The sequence below is a fragment of the Apium graveolens genome, chromosome 3 (assembly GCF_009905375.1).
Source record: "Apium graveolens cultivar Ventura chromosome 3, ASM990537v1, whole genome shotgun sequence".
Taxonomy (NCBI): domain Eukaryota; kingdom Viridiplantae; phylum Streptophyta; class Magnoliopsida; order Apiales; family Apiaceae; genus Apium; species Apium graveolens.
In genome coordinates, this window is record NC_133649.1 from 284326236 (window position 1) to 284344386 (window position 18151).

At 34.1% G+C, this 18151-nt stretch overlaps 1 protein-coding gene across 1 annotated transcript; it reads right to left on the bottom strand.

Annotated features, from left to right (window-relative positions):
* Positions 1-623: 623 nt before the first annotated feature.
* Positions 624-1151, bottom strand: LOC141715103 (uncharacterized). The gene has a single exon (XM_074518586.1). The coding sequence runs from the start codon at positions 1149-1151 to the stop codon at positions 624-626; it is 528 nt and encodes a 175-aa protein (XP_074374687.1).
* Positions 1152-18151: the final 17000 nt, after the last annotated feature.

The window sequence follows — 18151 nt, forward strand, 5'->3', positions numbered from 1 at the left end:
GACACACCCTCTTCATGATTTTCCATTAGAGCATAACATTCATCATCACTGTCAGGTCTTGATGTGTCCATCCAGCCCTTGTTTGGGCTTGAGGTGATAAGTTCCTTCCCAGTTGACTTTGGACATTTAGTAGCAAGATATCCCTTTTTATTGCAGTTGTAGCAAGTAACCTTGGCCATGTAAAAATTTCTTACCTTAAAATACTAACCTTCATTCTTCCTGAACTTTCCCTTACCATCACCAGAGTACTTCTTGTTGAAACCACCTTTTCTCCGTGGCTTTCCAAATCTCATCCTTCTGAAACCTTTCACCAACATTACAGCCATCTGAACTACTTGAGAATAATCCAACTCTATCTCAGAATCCTCATCAGTATCAATGTCAGGATCTAATGATCACCAGTATCTGACAACTCAATAATGTTCCTTTTCCTTGAGTTCTCACTAAACTTTTCCTTGAGCTTATGAGTTTCAGCATTGAGTGCAACAAACTTCATCTTGTGTCCTTTCCTATTCTTCCTTTTTTGAATTTCCAAATCTTGGGTTTTCAGCATCCCATGGATTTCATCCAATGACAAATTGATCCAAGTAATATTAGTGCCTGATAATGGATGTTTGTGTATCCTATTCCTTAGATAAAGCTATTAGAAACTTAGTATTGGAGTCCTCCTTATCATACTTCTTTCCAACCAATGACAAATCATTCAACAGTGTCAGGAATCTGTCATAGATATTAGCAATGGTTTCATCAGACTTAACATCAAATTGTTCATACTCTGGAACAAGAACAACCCTTCTATTCTTCATGATTGCTAGGGTTCCTTGACATTGAGTTTCCAGTGCATCCCATATAGGTTTTGCACTTTTGCATGCAATCACCCTGTTTGACATAACATTATCCAAACTATTATGAAGAATATTCCTGACCTTGGAATCCTTAAGCATTGCAGCTTTTTCAACATCTGACCATTCAAAATTTTCTTTTCTTATATAATGCTCAGGAACAGTTGGTGTTATTGCAACAACCTTTGTAGGATAAGGTGGTCCATCATTGGTGATTTCAACATAGCTATCATCAATTGATTTAAGATACATTAGCATATTTACTTTCCATGTAGAGTAGTCAGCCTTCTTCAGGATTGAGATCTTCATGCTTTTATACTTACTTCCTGACATCTTGATCTTTTCTAATTAACAATAAATTAGACCGCTCTGATACCACTTGTTGCTGAGTAAGAGGATAATTATTTAAAGGGGGTTGGATACAATTACCTAAATAATTCGATATCAGGATGTAAGAATAGTAAAATCAATAACAGTTTATTAATTCTGGTATAAACTGTTACATAACTCTCTCAAGAAATTTTGATATTCTTGAGAGCTAACAGGTTATAATAATACTCGAGTAATGCACACTAATAATTATAACATATTATGTGTTTATATATTACACAACTGCTCTATCAATCTCTATCAATTACAAGATACATTACAATGATATTTATTCTGTTTCTATACATATCTAAATTAACAGCTTCGATCCTACAAATCAGGAACCGACAATAAACTACTCCTCAATTGTTGGGACTGTATAAATCAGTAGATCCTAATTTATCCTGTGATCCAGACACTTGACCATATCCTGATGGCTTGTTTCATCCTGATGCAAATCTTGACTGCTTGCAAATCATGATTGGTGACAGATCCCGATCTCAGCAAATCCTGATTCTGACTTTGACAGTTTCTTCTACCACAACCTTGTACTAATACTTTAGTACAAGTTCACTGAATTTGGACGGAGATACCGTCAATTCTAAATACGACAAGTTTTAATTACCTTTCACCCATAAATATTGGACCTACAAGAATTACAATTAGTTTTGACATATCTTTAATTCAAATATCACATGTACCCAAAATATCTATCATAATAAGAATCATCAAAGCCTGAAAAGAAAAAAACTGTAAACACTGCACAATATTTCATCACCCAGCGGTCTAAAAAATTGGTGAGTATAAGTCATTTCAAGTGATGTTTTTTGTTCACTTTAAATAAATTATGAAAGAAAATATATATTATTTTCTAACAAAATCCACGCAAACTGAAATTCTAAAATTATGCACTACGGATTACGAAACATTGCTAGAAAATTGTTCGTGCCTCGCTGTTGGGTCCCAATGTGTTTGTAGAAGGGGGGGTTGAATACAAACGTTACCAAATAATCGAATAAAATGCGGAATAAAAAATGTGAAACAAAATTCAAGTTAAATAAAAATATTATTAAACTTGAAAGGTGTTACAACAACTGTATCGATTACAAGGTATTAATCTCAAATCAATTATCACAAATCTAGAATAAATTCGACATGAACTTTTTCTATTTTTGCAATAATTAGAATCAAATGCTAAACGCGATTTGAGATTAAGTTCTAGGGATTTTGATCCGCTAGATTGTTACACAAGAACAAGATAAATAATTCTAGTGGTTTGGATTTAACATTAACAAACTAGAAATTGATCTTGAATTTCTGCAGATGAAGAATGATATTTTTCAGAGGCGGCTGCTTTCTTTTTGTTCTTGTATTTTGATTGAGTTGTATTTGAATTGCTGCTTCTGCTTCTTTTATCAACAGCTGAATCAATTGAATTGGAATGACAATCCTTTAAGCTTGCAAGACTTTCGGTAGGACAATTGAATGAACTAGCAAGACAATCTGAATGAACTAGCATGACAATCAGAATGAACTAGCACGACAATCAGAATGAACTAGCAAGACAATTATCCTCCTAGAGTAACTTTCGGTATGACAATGGAAAATGGCCTAGCATGACAATCGGTATGACAATCCTGATTGTCATGCTAGTTCATTTTCAATTGTCTTGCTGATTTAATGCTTGAAATTAATCCAATTAAACTTCTGAAAATTCCTAAAATTCCTAGAATTAATTCAGAATTAATTAATCAATTAATTCAATTAATAAATAAATTATTCTTCACAGATATAATTTATTTTCTTAATTAAATTAGATGACTTAATTAATTAATAGAGAATTAATTCTAGTCTTGAGCAGCAACCATTCTTCTGCAAATCTTCTGAAAATCACTGAAAATTATGAATCAATTCCACCACTTCAACGTTGACACTCGATGTACTGTCTGGTTCATGAGTGACTAACTTCCGTGACGTTTCTTCATGTCTTGACTTTGACACTTTGATTTTCTTCAGATTAAATCCTTGTAATTTATTGATACCCTGACGAGATCTCTGTCACTCGATTAAATCCACGATCTTGATTTATATCACTGAGGCATGATCAACTTCTTGAACTTCTTCCAGTGAATTAACTCCTCAAGTCTATAGATGAACCTTGTTTCTGAATCCTTTGACAGATATTACTTTGCGAGATCTCTCTGACGGTCGATCCACTATTTACTTATTACATTCTTATTTGAGTTGAGTTGAATCCTCGAATATACAAATAGGCTATGACATATGACTTACAATCTCCCCCTATTTGTTTGTTAGACAATAACACACAAATACCTAGAGGATAACTCAACTAACAAATAAGAAAAAGATATAAACATACATGCAAAGTAAATAGCAGAAAAGTTCTGGATGAGATTTAACATTTTCCAGATTCCAAGTAGATGTTCCTCTAGACTGAACATATCTTCAAGTAGTTCCATCTTCATTTGTACAACCACATTTCCTGTTGAGAAGCCCATATCTCTTGCTTCTCCCCCTATAAGAATCAACTGATTAAAGAAGATCACCTTCGTTTTACCACCTCTCCCGTACAATAGGATCCGCAGATAAAAACCAATGGTACTCCCCTAACAGCTTCTTCCCTAATCAGAAAATCACCTTGTGTTTACCACCTCTCCCGTACAATAGGATCCGTAGTTACAAACAACAATGGTGTGGTGTAGTGTACATTTTTAGGATCTTTTTCTTACTCCCTGCTATTTCTCCCCCTTAGTTGAGGAATCCTCCAAACTATTTCTTAAGCTTTTATCTCCCCCTTAAAGAAGGAATGTATGCTGTCGTCAGAAGGAGTTCTCATATTTCACTTGGTTGGAAAAGAAATAACAAGTAGTTTCACTTTCTTCCTCACTGTGAGTGTGTGATCCTGTTTAGTGTACCTCACATGTGTTTCACTCTTCTCTCCACTCGTGTTTACACTCATTCTCACAAGTGTATCACTCTTCTCTCATAGCTCCATAATCCAGCTGTACCTGCAAGGAAAATCACCTTAGCCATCCTTAAAGGAGGTCACAGGTGGTGCAATGGGAGTTCACAAATCCCCATCCTTGTTAAACTCGTCAGATAAATCTGAGTCATAATCTACAAGTTGCTAGTTTCCCTTTTAGGGTTCCAGATTTGAATTCTGGGAAGGTAAACAATGATCCAACGACTTTAGCATAAAGATCAAAGTTCCCTTCTAATGTCTGTGAAGACACTTCCTTGTGACTCATCAGGTAATATCTGAATCATTGTCAACAAGTTGCCGATCTGCACCTATGTCAGATCCACTATCCGCAGATGCATCCAGGGGATTTAAGCCTGGGGAGGTAGACACTGACCACTGACATATGGCTTTTGGATCAGTATCCTCTCCTAACACCTGTAAAGGCAATTGGTCCACTAACGAACCTTGAACAATCGAATCTGACCTTAAGATGGTCGAAACTCTTGTTTCCGTCAACTCATCCTTTGTGTGTGTAACCTCTCCCTGTGCATCAAGAATTGTTTATGTTTGAAGTGGTGACACTACATCGGATACCTTGGCCGACAGGCAAAATTCAATAGACGCACCCTGTTGAGAGAATGAATCTAGTAACTGTTTTTGTACCTTTTCAGCCATTACATCTTTTTGAGAAGATGTATGGGGGCTAGCAGTTGTCTCTGTTTAAATACTACTCATCTATGTAGGAGACAGAGCTACTGGGTTGACTACAGAACCTTCCTTATGTGGTGCACTAAGGCACTATCTCCCTCACGCTCATTCATACTACATTTAGTGGTAAGAGAGTGTTGGTTGGTTCTGTTTTTGTGTTTGTCTTTACAGTCTGGGATAGACGTTGTGGGTTTTCAACCTCATGACTGTCAATGAAAGAAAGTCATTGGAGACTGAACCTGTAACACAGAATATATGGTAATAGAGAGAAAATGATTTACAATAGTGATTTCAAAAGATTTTACATGAAATAAGAAATCACTAATGTAGAAAGAAGTTTGATTTTATTTTTCAATATGAATGAGTTTTTGATAAAACATTGATCACTTAGGGTAAAGTCTAAGTAATTCTCATTCATGTCAAAAGCTTACAAATATCTGGAACATAATGTTAACAACATATCATTGACCGATACTTGTCAAGTACTTTAGATACTAATTGTTATGTTGCATAATCAATATACCACTGCACATATAAAACAATATGATTATGCTTAGTGATAAGATAGTTATTAATATGACGACTCTACTTATTCATATAAAATTATAACTTCTGTTAGAGTGCCATACCATGTCCTTGACGATTGCTTGAGCAGTGTACTAGTTCATACCAACCTGAAGTGAGATTGTGAAGAAGAAATTGCATAGTCCAATAGATCTGCAGCTGCAAAGTCCATGAACTGTGGTGCATTGACTTCCTCTTTTGACTTACCAACCAGGAGTACACTTGTACACATCTTACTAGAGTACAATTCCAAGTGTAATGTGCAGCAGGTGTCTGATATGTCGTAATATTCTCAAGTCTCGTCACTAGTGCTATATGTTAGATACTGCTTCCTGATAATAACCTAGCACAATATACAAAATTACAATGATAACATTCCCAGCTTGTAAACAGCCATATCCCTCAGATAAACCTTTGCTGTTATCTCCAAAGGTAACCATGGGGCCAGCTTTCTCAACCACATTTGATAGCAGGGCTCTATCTCCGGTCATATGTCTTGATGATCCACTTGTCAAGAATCCACACTACCGGTTACACCTGTATACTGCCCTGCACTTCAAATGGATTAGACCTTCTTCGGAACCCAAACTTGGTTGGGCCCGGCATACTTGTAGAACTGTCCTTTGTCAGACAAAACAACATTTTTAATTTTAATGGTCTCAACATTCTCAATGACTGAACATTTGACCTTGTAAACAGCCTTAACAAATTTCTGTTTAAGCTTAGGCACAAATGTCTCCTTTCTAGCCTTAGAAGGACTAGCAGTCTTAGACCTATCATGCTTCTTGTTATTCACATGCTGACGAGGAGTAGTCTTATCATTAGACACATGCTTACCATTAAAATAAGCATACATCATATTAAAAGCACAAGACATACAATTAGCAACACCACATGCTTTATGAGAGTGATTAACAGCAGGCAATTTATGCATGGTAGACATGGCATTATTGTTATCCAACTCATGTGTGTCTGAGTTAGTCTCAGTTGCTTTCACAACTTTGACTGGAACTTTCGACTCACTTGACTTGGAAACAATCTTCTCATAAGCATGATCCTCAGCACGTATTTCTTCTTGAATAACAGAAGAGGTCGCATCAAATGGTTCAGCAATTGATGCTTTATAGAGGGGTTCATCAACACCCTTAAGCACATGTGGTACTTCCCTCCCTTTAGCACATACATGAGGAGGGGAGTTTATGCCTAATTCTCCAATAGCAGCATTGTAATCATAACCTATTCCAGATGTTTGATTAACAGCTTGCTTACTGTAGAACTCTTTAGCCTTCGAACAAGAATTGAAGTAGGCTCTAACCTTAGTCTCAAGACCGGTGATCTTATCTTTGAGAATAGTTTCGAGTTTTCTATAACAGTCAACTCTATTCTCTAGAAAAGATACCTGTTCTTTTAATCTGTCTTGATTAATGTGCACAAGTCTTAATTCATTGACCTCTTTCTCAAGGTCTGTGATCTGTAAACTTAACAGTTCATTATCACGACGTGCACAATCTAAGTTACCTCTTAGATGATAAACCATTTCAGCATCAGAAAGTTTTACCTCTATTCTTGACGATGAAGCTTTTCCATCAATAGCCATAAGAGCAAGATTTCCTTCATCTTCATCTTCACTGTCAGTATCATCCCAGCTTCTTCCCTTTGCCAGATAAGCCCTTTCAGAGTTCTTTCTTACTTGCTTTGGCTTCCTACATTCTGTGGCAAAGTGTCCCAACTCATTGCAGTTATAGCATCTAATGGTGCTTCGATCAACCATCCCTGTTTTGTACCCACCACTGCTGGTGTTAGAGGATGAAGATCCACCTTTCTGGAATTTGTTGTAGTTGGACTTGTACTTAAGCTTGGGATTCCTCCTGAATCTGACATGGGAGAATCTCTTGACAATTTGGGCCATTGATTCATCTTCCAATTGCTCCAGCTCTTCCAAGGAATAAAAATCATCACTTGATTGATTTGTAGTAGGAGGATCATATTCTGCTACTAACTCATTTTCCTCACCCTTGGAAAACTGTACCATTCTTTCTAACTATTGAGATTGTTGTTGTTGTTGACCTTCAGCTACAAGTGCAGTAGATGTGCTGACCATTCTATCCTTCCCGTAGACTTCCTTCTGTTGAATCTGCTCCAACTCATAGGTTTTTAACACTCCATAGAGCCTGTCCAAAGAAATCTCACTCAGATCTCTAGCTTCTCTAATGGCAGTGATTCTATGTTCAAGATGAGCTGGCAGTGTTAAAAGGAACTTTTTGTTGACCTCCCTGATTGAATAATACTTTCCATTGATGTTCAGGTTGTTGATCAACGCATTGTACCTCTCAAACACTTCAGTAATTCCTTCTCCTGGATTTGATTTGAAATGTTCATATTCAGAGGTTAGGATTTCCAACTTGTTCTCCCTAACTTCCTCTGTGCCTTCATTAATCACCTCAATAGTTTCCCACATGTGTTTGGAATTTTTACAGTTCATCACATGTCTGTTCATCAAGGGATCAAGGGAATCAATTAATATTAATTGAAGGCTGGCATCCAAGGAGGCTTCTTCCTTCTCAGCAGGAGTAAAATCTTCAGGCTCTTTTGGATAGGTTCTAGCTTCAGTAGTCACCACACCATCTATTATTACCTCCGGTTCAATAATCATCGGAGTTTTTATACCCTTCTTTAACAAGTTTGAATATTTGGGATTTGCAACTTGTAAAAATAATAGCATCTTCTTCTTCCACATGATATAATTCTCTTTATCAAATTGTGGAATTTTAACGGTTCCAACTTTATGTGAAGTCATTATGAATTTTTGAATGAATAAAAATTCAAAGAGTTGAAAAATCACAAAAGTCTAGGATCTTGATTTGTTCGTTAATCAGAAGGCTCTGATACCAATTGTTGGGTCCCAATGTGTTTGTAGAAGGGGGGGTTGAATACAAACGTTACCAAATAATCGAATAAAATGCGGAATAAAAAATGTGAAACAAAATTCAAGTTAAATAAAAATATTATTAAACTTGAAAGGTGTTACAACAACTGTATCGATTACAAGGTATTAATCTCAAATCAATTATCACAAATCTAGAATAAATTCGACATGAACTTTTTCTATTTTTGCAATAATTAGAATCAAATGCTAAACGCGATTTGAGATTAAGTTCTAGGGATTTTGATCCGCTAGATTGTTACACAAGAACAAGATAAATAATTCTAGTGGTTTGGATTTAACATTAACAAACTAGAAATTGATCTTGAATTTCTGCAGATGAAGAATGATATTTTTCAGAGGCGGCTGCTTTCTTTTTGTTCTTGTATTTTGATTGAGTTGTATTTGAATTGCTGCTTCTGCTTCTTTTATCAACAACTGAATCAATTGAATTGGAATGACAATCCTTTAAGCTTGCAAGACTTTCGGTAGGACAATTGAATGAACTAGCAAGACAATCTGAATGAACTAGCATGACAATCAGAATGAACTAGCATGACAATCAGAATGAACTAGCAAGACAATTATCCTCCTAGAGTAACTTTCGGTATGACAATGGAAAATGGCCTAGCATGACAATCGGTATGACAATCCTGATTGTCATGCTAGTTCATTTTCAATTGTCTTGCTGATTTAATGCTTGAAATTAATCCAATTAAACTTCTGAAAATTCCTAAAATTCCTAGAATTAATTCAGAATTAATTAATCAATTAATTCAATTAATAAATAAATTATTCTTCGCAGATATAATTTATTTTCTTAATTAAATTAGATGACTTAATTAATTAATAGAGAATTAATTCTAGTCTTGAGCAGCAACCATTCTTCTGCAAATCTTCTGAAAATCACTGAAAATTATGAATCAATTCCACCACTTCAACGTTGACACTCGATGTACTGTCTGGTTCATGAGTGACTAACTTCCGTGACGTTTCTTCATGTCTTGACTTTGACACTTTGATTTTCTTCAGATTAAATCCTTGTAATTTATTGATACCCTGACGAGATCTCTGTCACTCGATTAAATCCACGATCTTGATTTATATCACTGAGGCATGATCAACTTCTTGAACTTCTTCCAGTGAATTAACTCCTCAAGTCTATAGATGAACCTTGTTTCTGAATCCTTTGACAGATATTACTTTGCGAGATCTCTCTGACGGTCGATCCACTATTTACTTATTACATTCTTATTTGAGTTGAGTTGAATCCTCGAATATACAAATAGGCTATGACATATGACTTACACTCGCACATGCTATTATGCTAGTTATAATTTTAATGGGCCATCACGTATACTCTACATAAAATTAGCCTAATATCTATTCATGATATTAGTCAATTATAAAAAAAAATTTACTTAAAATAATTTAATTTTAAAAAATTAACAGTTGTTAATCAACTTTTAAAATTGCATCATTCTATAATAAAAATGTTTATCTTCAATTATAACATATATTTTAGGAGAATTAGAATCATTGGTTAGATATCATGAAACTTTTTCTAAACTCACAATAAATATATGTAAGCATATAAATCTAATCATTTATTATTAAATATTTATGTTGTCATCTATTTTTCATTGTTTATAAAATAAGAAAGTAAGTAATTAGATAGTTATTATGATACAATCAAATCAATCATTATCTTGGGAAATTTTCATCAAGTCCACTTTATCATCATTATTCTCTTAGTGGCTCGTAAATAAGCAAATAAGAAAATGGATGAGTAAAAATAAGGTAAAGGGTATCTTCTAGTAAACTTATAACTTGATGATATATATATTAATCTCCATGGAATATATTTTACAAGTGTATTGGTTAGCTTTATAAATAGAATTATTATTGAGAGCAAAACACCGTAAAAGTAACCATAAAATTACCTTGTTTTCTAATATTTCAAACCACCCAAATTTTTAAATTTTGAGTTGTTAATCTTTGGTACTGTTTTTTTTATCTTTCATTTTATTTAAAATCAAAAGCATTGTAATTTGTATACAACCCCTCTATTCTACAAATTTTTTAATTCATTGATAGGGAATAACACACACTTTTAACACTAAATACAACTATACAGTTCAATATCTCAACCATCACATAAATGTAACTAATAATAGAAATAAGAGAAGACAATAATTTTCATGTATATAAAAATATTAGAAAGGAAAGTAGAATCTAAGTTAGATGAATATGTATAATTTCTAATAATCTTCCTCGAATTAACAATTTACCAACCTAATTTTCATATTGTCTCTGTCCGTCTCAATTTAATGTGTGTGATTGGTGTATGTAAGAATGAGAAAAATGAACAAGATATTACTAAAATAAATTCATAATCGATTATATATTTTTATTGGTTAATTATAAGTTATAAAATATATTACCCCTAAGAAAATATGTCTAATCCTTAGAGAATTCTAAAGAAAAAATTTAACTAAAATATCTCAAAAGAAAATAAAATATCTCAGCCATAAAATAACTTACTCTAAATATTGTGTCAAAAAATACATACATTCTTTCTTGAATATATTTAGAATTTAAAGCTCTATTACTTATGTTCAATTATTAATAAGGTATTAAGAAAATTATTATAATTACAAACAAATCATCTGAATTTCTCATTATTAAAATAATAAAAATGAAAATGATAATAAAAGTTAGATGAAATAACTTTATTCAAATAAAATTAATATAATATTAATTTTTTCGAATTAATAAACTAAAAGAATTTAAATGTATAACATAAAAATTAAAATATTCAAAAATAGCAATTAAATAAATTATAAATCATAAGTCTAAGGTCTGCTATATTTCACGATTAACTTAAAAGGAACTTCTTTAACATGTTCCCATTCATTATATAAAAAATTATTTTACACGCATTTAATAATGATAAATTGCTATGGGTGCGACATAAAAAAATTTAAAATTTAAAATTATTACAATTGTTTACTTCATACTGAGTTTTGGGATTCGAGAAACTATATAAAGTAATGATGTAAATAAAATAATTTAAGCCATATTTTACAAAACTTTCCTCACTCTTTTATATTTTAAAAGTAGTCAACCACATTGATATGGATAAAAATACATCCTAAAGACACATTAAATGTCGCAATAATCACACTTGGGCTTCTTGTCTGAAGCCCAGTACAGACCTGTCTGGTCCAAACTCATAGCAGACTCAAGACGACCCATATAGACAAGGCCCACCAGCTAAGGTCGTCAAGGTCCACGAACACAAGTTGTTCACGGGCTAGGCCCAATACTGGTGGAAAAGCAGAGATATGTGTCCTAAACGGACTCTAAGTCTTATACAGAAGGTTCTGGAGTTCCTTCCTTTATATGACTTCTAATTAGCATCTATGTTGGAGACTTGTCCACCTAGTCTCCTAACATAAGTCTAACCCTAGACTCACCTCTATATAAAGGGCTCTACCCCTCAACCTAGAACTACATTTTTGGCTTGATTCTCTACAACACAGAGATACGTAGGCATCTTGCAAGGATCGATGGTCCCAAATGCAAGAGCAGCCATTAAAGCTCGAACCTTACCAACTCTAGCATTAAATACTAACACACTCAGGTTTTTATTCCACAACACACATTTTACTCAATCACTTTTAAAAATCATATAAATTTATAATATTTTAATTTTATTTAATAATGCTAATAAATAATATAATTATAATTTTACCATAATATTAAAATTGTAATAATTTTATTTTACTTAATAATTTTATTCTTATTGCAATATGATTGAAGAGTCCCCCAAAAGATGTTTAACATGTTCTTACTCCCTATGATGTGGATGATTGAAACCCGACACCCACGATTCTGGTTCTCAAATATCATGGGTCTGTTCACTTGATTTTTGGGGCATCCTTGTAAATTTTATGATAGATGATTGATACAATATTAATAATATATCCATGGCTTATTTTTCATACGTGAATATGCATTACTTATTTTTCACTTGTTTGTCATTTTTGTCCCAAACACAAAAGTGCTCAATATGCTAGACAAGTACATGTTTCAAGAAGAAGCAAATGACCGATAAAAGAATTATCAAATATTATGTTGGGAAAACTGTTTAAGTCAGAATCATGATCTGTTGGGAAATAAGGATCTGTCAACCAGTCAGGATCTGCATCAAGATTTTTTAAGATGTCAGGATGTGACTTGGTGTCAGTATTACAGAGTAAGTCAGGATTTACTGATTTACACAGTCCCAGGATTTGTGGAATGGTTTACTGTCGGTTCCTGATTTATAGGATCGAAGCTGTTGATTTAGATATGTATAGAAATAAGATAAATTATATTGTAACATATCTTGCAATTGATAGAGATTGTTATAGTAGCTGTGAAATATATAACCACAGAATATGTTATCATTATTGGTGTGCATTACTCGAGTATTTTTGTAACCTAACAGCTCTCAAGAACATGGTTTTTCTTGAGAGGGTTTTGTAACAGTTTATAAAAAAATTAATAAATTTTTATTTGATTCTATTACTCTGACTTTACTTTCTTGATATCGAATTGTTTGATAATTGTATCCAACCCCTTTAAACAATTATGTATTACTGGGAAACAAGTGGTATCAGAGCGGTCTGGAAGTAAGTATGAAAGCATGAAGATTCCAATCCTGAAAAAGGTTGACTACTCTACATGGAAAATGAAGATGATTATATTTCTTGAAGCCATTGATGATGCTTATGTTGATAAAATCAATCATGGACCTCCTTATCCTAAAAAGGTTGTGTCTATGACACCAACAATTCCTGAGCACTATATCAGGAAAGAAGAATCCGAATGGTCAGATCCTGAGAAGGCTGCAATGCTTAAGGATGCCAAAGTCAGTAATATTCTTCACAACAGTTTAGACAATGTTATGTCAAATAGAGTGATTGGTTGCAAAACTTCCAAAGCTATATGGGATGCTTTAGAAACTCAATGTCAAGGAACATTATCAATCAAGAAGAATATGAGGGTTGTTCTTGTTCAAGAGTATGAACAATTTGATGCTAAGGATGATGAAACCATTAATTATACCTATGACAGATTTCTGACATTGTTGAATGATCTGTCATTAGTTGGAAAGGAATATGACAAGGAAGATTCTAATACGAAGTTTTCAAGGGCACTTCCTGAGAAATCGGATACACAAACATCTATTATCAGAAATCAGTATTATCTTGATCAACTTTAACTGGATAAAGTCTATGGGATGCTAAAAACCCATAATTTGGAGATTCAACAAAGGAAGAACATGAAAGATCAGAAAATGAAAGTTGCTGCTCTTAATATTGAAACTCACAAGTGCAAGGAAAGGGCTAGTGAGAATTCAAGAATAAGGAACACTGTTGAGATGTCAGATACTGATGAATCATCGGATCTTGACACAAATACTGATGAGGATTCTGAGATTGAACTGGATGCTCCTCAAGTAGTTCAAATGGCTGCAATGTTGGTGAAAGGTTCAGGAGGATGAGATTTGGAAAGCCACAGAGAAAAGGCGGTTTTAACAAGAAGTACTCTGGTGATGGAAAGAGAAAGTCCCGAAAGAATGAAGGCCAGTATTCCAAGGGAAGAAAGTTTGACAAAAATAATGTGACATGCTACAACTGTAATGAAAGGGGATATCTTGCCGCTGAATGTCCAAAGTCAACCAGAAAAGCACTTTTTACCTCAAGCTCAAACAAGGACTGGATGGACATATCAAGACCTGATAGTGATGATGAATACTATGCTCTAGTGGTAAATCATGGAGAGGATGTGTGTTCTATTGACAAGGTACAAATGACTATTTTCGCATATATACTGATAACATGTCTGAATTAAAAAGATTCTTAAATTTTCTGCTTGTTAACTTTAAAAATAAGTAAATTAAAAATGATAATTTAATTACCGAGAACAAAGAGATTAAAAAGAGAAATGATCATCTAGAAGATGAGCTTATATGTACGTATGAAAATGAAAAGGCATGTAATAAGGCTAAGCATAATGAAGCTCAGATGCACATTAAATATGCCATGCTAGAGGAAGTTATTGAAAATGAAAGAGAAGTTCTTAAGTCTTTGATGACTTGAGAAAAAAAAGTTGAAAACTTCATAAATGATAAAAATTGGAAAGAGGGTTTAGGTTATAATAAATACACAGATAAATTTTTTAATAAGATTATTACCAGCACAACACCAGTTAGGTTTGTCAGTACTGATGAAAATGGAGTCAAGTCAGTCTATGGAGTAGGATCTACCTTTGAAATTCCTGATAGAAAGAAAGTTGAGTTTAGAGTTAAGGAGAAAAAGGCTACACAAACATCTATTATCAGAAATCAGTATTATCTTGATCAACTTTAACTGGATAAAGTCTATGGGATGCTAAAAACCCATAATTTGGAGATTCAACAAAGGAAGAACATGAAAGATCAGAAAATGAAAGTTGCTGCTCTTAATATTGAAACTCACAAGTGCAAGGAAAGGGCTAGTGAGAATTCAAGAATAAGGAACACTGTTGAGATGTCAGATACTGATGAATCATCGGATCTTGACACAAATACTGATGAGGATTCTGAGATTGAACTGGATGCTCCTCAAGTAGTTCAAATGGCTGCAATGTTGGTGAAAGGTTCAGGAGGATGAGATTTGGAAAGCCACAGAGAAAAGGCGGTTTTAACAAGAAGTACTCTGGTGATGGAAAGAGAAAGTTCCGAAAGAATGAAGGCCAGTATTCCAAGGGAAGAAAGTTTGACAAAACTAATGTGACATGCTACAACTGTAATGAAAGGGGATATCTTGCCGCTGAATGTCCAAAGTCAACCAGAAAAGCACTTTTTACCTCAAGCTCAAACAAGGACTGGATGGACATATCAAGACCTGATAGTGATGATGAATACTATGCTCTAGTGGTAAATCATGGAGAGGATGTGTGTTCTATTGACAAGGTACAAATGACTATTTTCGCATATATACTGATAACATGTCTGAATTAAAAAGATTCTTAAATTTTCTGCTTGTTAACTTTAAAAATAAGTAAATTAAAAATGATAATTTAATTACCGAGAACAAAGAGATTAAAAAGAGAAATGATCATCTAGAAGATGAGCTTATATGTACGTATGAAAATGAAAAGGCATGTAATAAGGCTAAGCATAATGAAGCTCAGATGCACATTAAATATGCCATGCTAGAGGAAGTTATTGAAAATGAAAGAGAAGTTCTTAAGTCTTTGATGACTTGAGAAAAAAAAGTTGAAAACTTCATAAATGATAAAAATTGGAAAGAGGGTTTAGGTTATAATAAATACACAGATAAATTTTTTAATAAGATTATTACCAGCACAACACCAGTTAGGTTTGTCAGTACTGATGAAAATGGAGTCAAGTCAGTCTATGAAGTAGGATCTACCTTTGAAATTCCTGATAGAAAGAAAGTTGAGTTTAGAGTTAAGGAGAAAAAGGCAAGAACATAGGTCTTCTCTATAAAAGTCAGCTAGAAAATAAAATTTGTGAGGTAACTGATAAGCCTCACAAACACAGTGTGAAAAGAGGTAGGTTCGGAAAACAGGGTATTAATAAAGCAAGTAATTATAAGTATATTCCTGATGCTCCTAGAAAGAATTATTTTAGATATGGTAATACTAATCATATTGCTAGTGATTGCAGGAAAATTAAAAAGAAAGCTACTATTATTCTTGGGTTTGATATTAGTGGTAGATCATAATTTTATAAACCACAAAACCCTTGTTTTCACCGTGCTAAGAAGCTGTCTCGCTCTAAGAAGCATGTGCAATCAGGAACTAGGTTTAGACAGGCATTGGCTGAGAAGAAAATGAAAACTAGGACTGGAAGGAGTGTTGTTGATGAAGCATCAGATATTGACAGTGATGAAGGTCCTATTGTATTCAAGCTGAATGTGAAACCCATGGAGGTTACTAGTACCGTTGAAGAGCATGAACAGGCTGATGTTAGAGATGCTGCTCCAAAAAAAAAGAGGAAATTGATAAAGCTGGCTGACAAGCTTCAAACTAAGCAAGACACGGTCATGATTCAAATAGCACTACATGCTACTCCTGACAAATCAACTCTATATCCTGACAGTACTACAACTTCACTTCCTGCTGTGGTGATTCCAATTCCTAACCAGTCATCAAATTCTGACTCACCTCTGGCTAAATTCATTGAAGTATCAGCTGAGAGGATGAGGGAGTTAGCCAAAGAATTTGGTCTCGATCAATCTGGCAAGAGGAAAGCTGAAGATAAAAGAGTCTTCATGAGAAATAGATCCAAGGTGCAGTCTCCACATAAGAGCACATCACACAAAAACCACTTTTTCAAAGTGAAAGTATAGCTGTTAAGACTCAAGTCCCACAAGAACCATTCTCTTAAAGTGAGAGTGCATACATTTCAACTCAAAGGACAATTCCAGACATTGCTAAAGGTGGTCCTAATTTATGGAGGCTGAGATAAAAGATCATGTTCAATAAAAAGAAGCTCATTAGGAGCATTTAGCACAACTATCTTTGAGGGAATCCCACAAGAACCTTCAATTCAAAGGGTTGGAGCAGCTTCACAACCTCCAATCACACAAGAACCATCAGTTCAAAGTACTGATGTAGACAAACTTGCAAATCCTGACCTAGGGTTAAATACTGATGCAGTTGTTCCTGATCCTAATGAAGCCATTCCTGACACATGAAATACTGATCCTGATGTTGAACTGGTTACTTCTAAGAACAATACTTGAGCTATTCTGGTGACTCCAATCATTGCTCTACCATTGGATTCAAACTACTTTTACTCCATCCTCTACTTTATCTGTTAGTATGATTATAAATAGACCTTTGCATGATGATACCCCTATTTATATAACTGTAGACCACTCTTCTTTTCCATCTCTTATTTCTTCACTTGTGAGTGAATAGAGCCTTTCAAGTGAGAGTGAGAAAAAATATTTAGTGAAAAATAGAATTTATGAGAGGTCAGTCTCCTATACTGGAAAAAGGAGAGGTAGAATTGAGTGGCAAAAGTGATCAAAATATTACTCTTAACATTAATATATGTGTGAGAAGTGAAGAGATCACTTTAAAAGAATAGAGAGATTTAGGTGTTACTTGTTCTCTTGTTTCAAGTTCACCACATGGTGTCGGGCTTTCTGAGTCAATTCCTGATCTTGAACTCAAATGAGAGATTGAAGATCCAGTTCCTGATATTCTTGATGTTCCTGATAACTTTGGTAGTGATTCTGATGATTCTAATGATGATCCTGATGAAGCTCGGCTTAAAGCTACATTAGAAGCTTCTAAACATTCAAATTTAGGGTCTTCAACTGGTCATGCTACTTGCAATGCTCATAGGGTTCATAAATGGAATCATTCTTGGAGGCTTGCTAAAAAATCTCTTTTGATGCTGCTCATACACTGGTAGATCATGATGTCAACTTCACTGCTAATCCTGAGCTAAAAAATGTTATGAAGGCTACTAATGTGCTGGTTAAAGGGATGCACTCTTCTATTTCTGCTCCGAAAAATTCTAATGTTGATTTAAAAGAAGAGGTTACTGATCTGTCTATGACCATTGAAGGCACCAAAAAGCACAATGGCTTAGTCAAGAGAATGATGAGTGTGGAATCCAATCGAGAGCTGATGAATGAAAGACTAACTACCATTGAAGCCAATCAGCATGCCACAAATAAAAAACTG